The 10,000-nt window shown below is 42.5% G+C and overlaps 1 protein-coding gene across 1 annotated transcript in view; it reads left to right on the top strand.

The window, feature by feature from the left end:
* The window catches only part of LOC310788694 (protein kinase C beta type-like), a gene marked incomplete at its 5' end in the record, with an annotated part of 166,743 nt that overhangs the window by 84,061 nt on the left and 72,682 nt on the right, over positions 1-10,000 (top strand). The window contains 3 exons of the mRNA XM_083650236.1: positions 1,067-1,223; positions 2,499-2,633; positions 6,581-6,677. Of these exons, the coding sequence (XP_083506362.1) occupies positions 1,067-1,223; positions 2,499-2,633; positions 6,581-6,677 (389 nt within the window). The remainder of the gene's footprint in view (positions 1-1,066; positions 1,224-2,498; positions 2,634-6,580; positions 6,678-10,000) is intronic.

Genomic DNA, 10,000 nt, shown 5'->3' with positions numbered 1-10,000 from the left:
GAAATGATCATTTTGATATGAATAAATCATTGCTACTCTATCGCTGATTTGATGTAAGTCAGTTCTAATGAAAGCTTGTCTACGGCAGCAGTAGTGCAGTTTCTTTGGAATCAGGAATAAGTGGGTAGTTAGCATAGTTAGCAGCGATAGCCATTTCATTTCCACTTGTGGATACCACGCTAAAAAGGAAGAAAAGAAGAAAGAAAAATCTCATGTTTTTCCTACTTTATCTTAACTCTATTTTCCTCACAATCATTTAAGGCGTGACTCTGGGCTCTGACCCAGGCTCTGATAAACGTTAGCATAACCTAGCTTAGCCTAACTTGTCTTAGCTTTAGCATAGCTTCCTGTGGCATTCCCCTGCCTGTCATTTCTGCTGAACAACTGCATTAAATACATTCATTATTGAGGCTACGTGCTTTAGTTAAGTGCTTGGTGCTGTGCGTGTGTGCACTGGTGTGTTTTCCTGTAGCTACAGTATATGCGTCTAAGCTTTATGGGGTGTGTGTGTGTGTGTGTGTTGTCTTGCCTTGCGTGTGTGTGTGTGTGTGTGTGTGTGTGTGTTGCCTTGCGTGTGTGTGTGGTGTGTGTGTGTGTGTGTGTGTGCGTGTGTGTCTTGACTGCTTCCATGGTGAGCTGCCTAAGAAACAGCAGCACCAGCCCCACTCGGCTTCTGGTAATTGGATGTGACCTCACAACTTGACCGGCAATAACAATTATACACACACACACACACACACACACACACACACACACACACACACACACACACACACACACACACACACACACACACAAAAACCCCAACACAGGGGGCTTAACACCTCTGGAATACAATTACAGCCCAATAACAGACAGCCACGAAAAGAGGATTAGTGTTGCAACTGGCAACATTCATCTGTCTACAGTACATGGTCATTAAAGACAGATCTGGCAACCCCAGGGCTGAGCTCAGCTCTGAGGGGTTCTGGAGTTCTGGTGTGTTTGTGTGCGTTTTCTCTTTCACACCTTCTCTCTCTCTCTTCCCCTTCTCTCCCTTCCTCCTCTCCTCCCCCTCTCCTCGCAGTCCAAGAAGCCAGGAACCTGGTCCCCATGGACCCCAACGGTCTCTCAGACCCCTATGTGAAGCTCAAGCTGATCCCAGACCCACGCAGCGAGAGCAAACAGAAGACCAAGACCATCAGATGCAACCTCAACCCCACCTGGAACGAGACCTTTAAATTGTAAGGGTTTTTCTACTCCAACTTTATTTGTTTCAGTCAGGGAGGGCCAAAATGATTTGCTTTCCTGACCGACAACCGACGCTCGTTAACCGATCATTAACCAGATTCAAATGTACTATTTATAGCCTAATCTATTCCCCTGGCTGGCGAATTTGGCGCAACACTATTTCAGTCTCCCTGTGCGTTGTGTCTGTCTGCCTGCTCACATGAGGAGCGTGGTGTGAACGTGTCTGTGTCTGTCTGACAGAAGGCTCTGTCCGTCTCTGTCTTTAACGTCTAATTGGGCCGTAACGCTGCTCAACAGTCAACACGCAGTGTGGAGACTTAATTGAAGAGGATGACACAATTAAATGTGAAGACACACAATTACACAGCACGTTGGCTGCATGAGTTGTATTTAAGAAATATATTGTATAGCTTATTTTTCTTTTACCATGCAACAAACCTTTTTTTAATTTTTATATACAGTATATAACTTGGGGGGAGAGGGGCGGGCTGAACTGATTAACTGAGGGTTAGGGTTAGTTTGTCATACCGAGTTTCACTTGGTTTGTTTTTTTTATTATTGAGGAAACTACTTCACTTGTAAAAGATATCTGATGTCATCTTAAGTGAGTGTGTGTGTGTGTGTGTGTGTGTGAATATTCTCATCTGCCCAAACAACTCAACTATAATACATCTAAATACTAAATAAATGCTTGGACACTGCTTACCACTGTATATGTATCATGTTTGCTGAATGAAGTGCTTCTAATTGTTAAAACAATAGGATACTAGCAGCACCCATAGGTGCTCTTGTCGGCCACAAATGGGTTCCCATGCGCTGTGTGCAGTCATCAGTACTTCCTGCTATTTATTTACTTCAAAAATGACCATTTCCCGTAACTTTAGATTGATATTTCATGGCGTGGCCGCGGTGAGTACACGAGTCACAACATGTACATGTGAGTGTTTTTAGCGCTGTTGGAATGTGTATTCTTGGTGACTGACTGGGGATAGATATACTGTTGAGCACCATTCAGCTGCTAAGCTGACTAGCAGGAGGGGTGAAACACACTTTCTAATGCGCACACAGGGAAGAGAAAGACATCTTATCTTCTCGTCTTAATATGGGGAATGGCAAATGGGCAAATCTCCCCAAATCTTGGCGTGTTCCTTTAAGATCTGAGAAATCAGGTCTCACATCAGCCTAGGTCTAAACAGCCTAGGCCTAAACAGCTAAGCGTATCAGCCTAGGCCTAAACAGGGTGCTTCTTGTCCCTTGTCTCCATGCAGCCACCTGAAGGAGTACGATAAGGACCGCCGGCTGTCGGTGGAGGTGTGGGACTGGGACCTGACCAGCCGCAACGACTTCATGGGATCGCTGTCCTTCGGCATCTCAGAGCTCCACAAGCTAGGAGTGGACGGATGGTGAGATGAAAGGAGAGGTGGAAGAAGAAGGGTGCAGAGACAGCAACACATGTACAGGCGGAGGGAGAGAGAGATGGACTGCTGGAGAGTAGGGTTGTTAATGATTCATCTACAATCGATTCATTGGCGTTAAGAATTTGATCGATCAGACGAACCCGATGAAACGACAACGTAGGCTATGCGCTATTTTCTCATTTTCTGCTGAAAGGATTCAACACCACAAAGGCCAAATTTAACTTTCTTTGCTTATACAGAAGAAGAATTATTATTATGATTAACTGTATTTTGTATGTCAAAAGATGTTTTTTATAATGATTAATCAATTAATTGATTGTTAAGGTCCTTACACATCAAGAGCGATGCGAAAATGCGGCACGAAATTGCGATGCAAGTTTTGACCCACCTGTCAATCACAGCCACAGATGTGTACACGTCGGAAGCGAATTTCTGAAAAATCGACCGTGGTTCGAAAAAATAAACGCCGCAATAACGCTCAGCGAAACTTCGCCGTTGGTATGCACGGTTGCATTGACTCATATAGGTTCGGAAAATATTATTGACGTGCGAATTAATCGCACGAAAAAAAACGCTCCCGATGTGTAAGGACCTTTTAACATGACCAATTAATCAATTAAGGAAATAGATAAAAATTGGCATCCCTAGAGTAGAGGTGACCTTGTTCATTACTGCACTGTTGGAGAAATAGTTTAGTTTGAGCTCCTCTCTTTTTATTCTGGTGATACTCGGTGCCAGAGCGCCTCTCTTTATCTCTGCTTCTTTATCTCTCTATCTCCCCTGTCTCTCTCTCCAACTATCTCCGTATCTCTCTCTCTCTCTCTAACTCTCTGTATCTCTCTCTGTATCTCTCTCTCTCTCTCTCTCTCCAACTATCTCTCTCTCTCTCTCTCTCTCTCTCTCTCTCTCTCTCCAACTATCTCTGTATCTCTCTCTCTCTCTCTCTAACTCTCTGTATCTCTCTCTGTATCTCTCTCTCTCTCTCTCTCTCCAACTATCTCTCTCTCTCTCTCTCTCTCTCCAACTATCTCTGTATCTCTCTCTCTCTCTCTCTAACTCTCTGTATCTCTCTCTGTATCTCTCTCTCTCTCTCTCTCTCCAACTATCTCTCTCTCTCTCTCTCTCTCTCTCTCTAACTCTCTGTATCTCTCTCTGTATCTCTCTCTCCAACTATCTCTCTCTCTCTCTCTCTCTCTCTCTCTCTCTCTCTAACTCTCTGTATCTCTCTCTGTATCTCTCTGTATCTCTCTCTCTAACTCTCTGTATCTCTCTCTCTCTCTCTCACTCTCTTTTCGCTGACACCGCCCTGTCAGGCTTTTTAATGAGATGCCAGCGTTTGAGGTGGAATGGGAGATATGCCATTAAAAACCTAATATTCAGAGAGTGTGTGTGCGTGCGCACGTGCGTGTGTGTGTGTGTGTGTGTGTGTGTGTGTGTGTGTGTGTGTGTGTGTGCGTGTGCATGTGCATGTTTTCCTCTGCTCCATCTGTGTGTAGCTCCAAAGCGTCACGCCTGCTGGCACCACCACCACTACACAGCGGAACAGAGCGAATGAGCGAGAGGGATAGACAGACACAGGGGGGGAGGAGAGAGAGAGAGATGAGCGAGAGGGATAGACAGACACAGGGGAGGAGAGAGAGAGAGAGATGAGCGAGAGGGATAGACAGACACAGGGGAGAGGAGAGAGAGAGAGATGAGAGAGAGGGATAGACAGACACAGGGGAGAGGAGAGAGAGAGAGATGAGAGAGAGGGATAGACAGACACAGGGGAGAGGAGAGAGAGAGAGGAACAGAAGCTCTGATGTTGAACCTCTTACAGCACAGATGTGATGTCATAGCAGGGGAAATCAAGTGCCTTGTGCTTTACTATAATAATAATAATAATAATAACCCCCTGAGCCAATTAGCAAAAGATGCATCATTCCTCCAAGTTTCATAAAAATTGCATGAGTGGTGTGGCAGTTATGGCCTTTCAAATATTGAAATTTTGACATTTAATTATAGCACCCTTATAATAAAAATAAAAAAAACCCTGATCATGTGACCTCACATTCTATTTGCTCTATGTATCAGTCTGGACTTCCAGCCGCCAAACAGCCATTTCCTAAAATGACAATGTGACCAATCAAGCACTGCGTCGTAGCTGATGATGACGTAACCGGGCTGTGTGTATTTACTTATCGCAACCCAGTTTAGGTGAAACCACACCCACCTACGCATGACGTGACCGGAGGAAGCCCCACGCCGCTCTGCTAGCTTAGCAACTAGCAAAATGCCAAAAAAATGTATTTATTAACTGAATCTTTGCCCTAACTGCAAGATTAAACCTTCCGAAAACTTCACGCCAATTCTAACTTCAAACAGAGATTATTTGTACGCCTTTTTGTGATCATCTGCTCACACATAGTTTTTTACATCCTTCTACTGCAGGCTGCCTGCAAACTGACTGCAGTCGCGCCAGCCTCCACTCCCAAATACACGGTCAGACTAGCCTTTGCGTTGTTGTGCGTTGATACAGTCGATTGTCGCAAAATCCAAATGCAGCATCATGTTCTGGTCTTATTGACTTGTTATTTTTCTCAGATCACCATTTACAAATTGTAGTAATTGCATTGCTTTCATAGTAACGTTAAATCGCTGCGTGGGTCCAGCCCTCAATATACTACTACTATAGAATCAGAGATGATTATTTAAAAAAATAAAATGTTAATTTCATTTCATTTCATTTATTTGTTTATTTGAATAGGGACAGGTACACGTACATATAGTGTTCACAACATAAAATGTCAATAAACCTATGATGAGTTGTACCAAAGCATGTATAGCCCAGGGCTAGTTTGCAATGCCAGTCCCTAGATGTAACCCGACATTCCTGTAAAATAAAAATAATAATACACAAAAATACAGCAAAATACAATAAAAAGACACATATCAAAGATCAGATAGGCTACTAAATGTAAAATTCAGGTCAAATGTCAGTACAGTAACAATTCAAATATCACAGTTAAGACAGTTCAAATTATGTTCAGTTTAGTTAAAAGTGTGTGCTTATTGTACACACTCCTAAGAGTGTGTACAAACCTGTCAGTTTACAAATATCAGTTTTACTACTTAAATAATGTCATATTATACACATAAAGTGATATATCCACGTAATTAATGTGTCTTATTATGCATAAAGTGTATATATATCCGCTCTGCTGCATAACGGGCGATCTTCATTCATCTTTCCAAAGTATTTTCCAAGCATGCCGGCTTCCGTGCGAGCGAGCAGAAGTGACGTGCGCTTTCGTGGAAACTGGGTTGCGAAAAAGTATGAACGCAACCGGGCCAATGGGCAACCGGGCCTGAAGCAACAAGCGGTAACGTTAACGTTATTAGAGTAAACACAGCCATAAGTGCAGTTATTGCAGAAATAGACTCAATAATAACAATTAAACAAGAACAAGAAGATGCGCCAGTGGAGTTTCCTGAAGGGAAAAGCAGTTTTCGCCGTTCTTCCGAGTGGATTTGGCGACGCTGATTGGCTGAAGGAGGGCAAGTAGTCCCGCCCACTGAAATCACTGTGGCTGTATTGGAGTCCAGCTGTTGTAGCACTTCTCTTGTGTTAAGTGTGAGGTTTGGGCCCATCGCGGTCAGGCTTTGCTAGATGACTGTGGAGGAGAGTGAATGAGGAAATGATTAGCCGCCTTTTCTTCAGGGCATCATATCTAAACAAGGTGTTAGCGGCTTCAGCTAAAGGCATCAGTTAAATGGCTAAATTGTAAATACTTGTGAATTGGTTAAACTGATCATATCCTCTCTCCCTCTTTCTCTCCTCCCCCTCTCTCTCCCCTCCTCTCTATCCCTCTCTCTCTCCTCCCCCTCTCCCTCTCTCTCTCTCCCCCTCTCTCTCCCTCCCCCCGCCCCCCCCCCTCTCTCTCTCTCTCCAGGTTTAAGCTGCTCTCCCAGGAAGAGGGCGAGTACTTTAATGTTCCTGTTCCTCCAGAGGGGGAGGAAGGCAATGAAGAGCTACGGCAGAAGTTTGAGGTGTGTGTGTGTGTGTGTGTGTTTGTATGTGTCAACTTTTGAGTGGGAGTGCATATGTATGTGTATGCCTGAAACTAGGGATGCACCGATATGAAAATTTTGGCCGATGCCGATAACCGATATTAACATTGCTGTTATGGCCGATAACCGATATTTACCGATGTCGATATGATCTGTATAAAACCACATTTTTATGATCATCGCATTTTGTACATACTGAAAAACACATGTTAACACTGAATTTGAAAAAGTTATGCATTTCTTTATTTGCAAAGCCTTTGGAAAAGCCCATAAATCATAGATTTACTGCATTATTTCATATCAATGTGAAGAATTTGGCTGATAATGATAACCGATATTAACATTGCAACATCTGACCGATACCGATATGACCGATATGTTAAAAAATCGGCCGATACTGGCCGATACCGATATGATTGCCGATATATCGTGCATCCCTACCTGAAACTGTGCGTGTGTGTGTGTGTGTGTGAGAGAGAGAGATTGTCTCTCTGGGAGAGCTGTTAGCAGTTGGCAGGCAGACTTACCATCCGGTCTGGCACGCTGCGGGTGCAGACGTGCGTGTGTGTGTAGGTGCGTGTGTGTGTGTGGTTGACCGGTAGGCCCACTCATTAACACATTTGGCAGAGGAGAGGAGAGCCCCGCTCTGTGCTGTCTGGCCACAGTCTCACATGACTCTGATCACAACACATCAGAGACTCATTATGAGATGTGTTGATCACATGACTCTGATCACAACACATCAGAGACTCATTATGAGATGTGTTGATCACATGACTCTGATCACAACACATCAGAGACTCATTATGAGATGTGTTGATCACATGACTCTGATCACAACACATCAGAGACTCATTATGAGATGTGTTGATCACATGACTCTGATCACAACACATCAGAGACTCATTATGAGATGTGTTGATCACATGACTCTGATCACAACACATCAGAGACTCATTATGAGATGTGTTGATCACATGACTCTGATCACAACACATCAGAGACTCATTATGAGATGTGTTGATCACGGAGTCTAGCAGTGATGGTCGGGGGTCATTTAGCTTTTGTTCCTGCAGCTGTCCCTGTTTTAGTCCAGTTTTGCTTTTAGGATAGATTTCAGCCTTAATGCGAGACTTTCTATTGGACAACAGAAGCAGTCTTTCTAAACTTAATCTTCTGGGATAGATTTCAGCCTTAATGCTAGACTTTCTATTGGACAACAGAAGCAGTCTTTCTAAACTTAATCTTCTGGGATAGATTTCAGCCTTAATGCAAGACTTTCTATTGGACAAAAGAAGCAGTCTTTCTAAACTTAATCTTCTGGGATAGATTTCAGCCTTAATGCAAGACTTTCTATTGGACAAAAGAAGCAGTCTTTCTAAACTTAATCTTCTGGGATAGATTTCAGCCTTAATGCAAGACTTTCTATTGGACAAAAGAAGCAGTCTTTCTAAACTTAATCTTCTGGGATAGATTTCAGCCTTAATGCAAGACTTTCTATTGGACAAAAGAAGCAGTCTTTCTAAACTTAATCTTCTGGGAAAGATTTCAGCCTTAATGCAAGACTTTCTATTGGACAAAAGAAGCAGTCTTTCTAAACTTAATCTTCTGGGATAGATTTCAGCCTTAATGCAAGACTTTCTATTGGACAAAAGAAGCAGTCTTTCTAAACTTAATCTTCTGGGATAGATTTCAGCCTTAATGCAAGACTTTCTATTGGACAAAAGAAGCAGTCTTTCTAAACTTAAGCTTCTGGGATAGATTTCAGCCTTAATGCTAGACTTTCTATTGGACAAAAGAAGCAGTCTTTCTAAACTTAAGCTTCTGGGATAGGTTTCAGCCTTAATGCAAGACTTTCTATTGGACAACAGAAGCAGTCTTTCTAAACTTAATCTTCTGGGATAGATTTCAGCCTTAATGCAAGACTTTCTATTGGACAAAAGAAGCAGTCTTTCTAAACTTAATCTTCTGGGATAGATTTCAGCCTTAATGCTATACTTTCTATTGGACAAAAGAAGCAGTCTTTCTAAACTTAATCTTCTGGGATAGATTTCAGCCTTAATGCAAGACTTTCTATTGGACAAAAGAAGCAGTCTTTCTAAACTTAATCTTCTGGGATAGATTTCAGCCTTAATGCAAGACTTTCTATTGGACAAAAGAAGCAGTCTTTCTAAACTTAATCTTCTGGGATAGATTTCAGCCTTAATGCAAGACTTTCTATTGGACAAAAGAAGCAGTCTTTCTAAACTTAATCTTCTGGGATAGATTTCAGCCTTAATGCAAGACTTTCTATTGGACAAAAGAAGCAGTCTTTCTAAACTTAAGCTTCTGGGATAGATTTCAGCCTTAATGCTAGACTTTCTATTGGACAAAAGAAGCAGTCTTTCTAAACTTAAGCTTCTGGGATAGGTTTCAGCCTTAATGCAAGACTTTCTATTGGACAACAGAAGCAGTCTTTCTAAACTTAATCTTCTGGGATAGATTTCAGCCTTAATGCAAGACTTTCTATTGGACAAAAGAAGCAGTCTTTCTAAACTTAAGCTTCTGGGATAGGTTTAAGTTAGAAGTGCATTATTATTATTATTATTATTATTATTATTATTATTATTATTATTATTATTATTATTATTATTTAGTCTTGAGTCTGAATTATGGGTTTATGAAGTCACATACAGCTCCCCCCTCCCCCTCTCTCTCTCTTTTCCCTCTTTATCTCTTTTTCTCTCGCTCAGTCTCCTCAAGGTCATGGTCCTCAGACACATTCTCTAGGGGCGAGCTATCACACACACACACACACACACACACACACATACTGACACATACACACACACACGCACACGCAGTCATGCTCAAAACGTTCAGTGAGAGTTAAGGAGCAGAAAGCTAATATCCTAAAACCGGCTATTCTCATTTAGAGCAGAGACACAAGGCAGTCTGTCTCTCTCTCTCTCTCCCTCTCTGTCCTCTCTCTCTCCCTCTCTCTGTCCTCTCTCTGTCCTCTCTCCCTCTCTCTGTCCTCTCTCTGTCCTCTCTCTCTCCCTCTCTCTGACCTCTCTCTGTCCTCTCTCTCTCATCTCTCTGTCTTTTCTTTTCTAAGACACACAGAATATGCAGAGGGAGAGAGAGATGAAGAAGTGGATGAAAGGTGGAGGTGGATTGAGGTGTAGAGATGGGGGAGGGAGAAAGACTGAAGGAGAGAGAAGAAAAAGAGGAAAGAGAGGAAGAGATGGATCAACAGAAAGAAAGAGAGAAAGAGAGAGAGACATTGAGAAAGTATGCAAGAAAAAGAGAGAAACATTAAT

The sequence above is a fragment of the Poromitra crassiceps genome (genome assembly GCF_964638095.1).
Source record: "Poromitra crassiceps genome assembly, chromosome: 13".
Taxonomy (NCBI): Eukaryota; Metazoa; Chordata; class Actinopteri; order Beryciformes; family Melamphaidae; genus Poromitra; species Poromitra crassiceps.
This window is presented reverse-complemented; position numbering and strand designations above follow the sequence as displayed.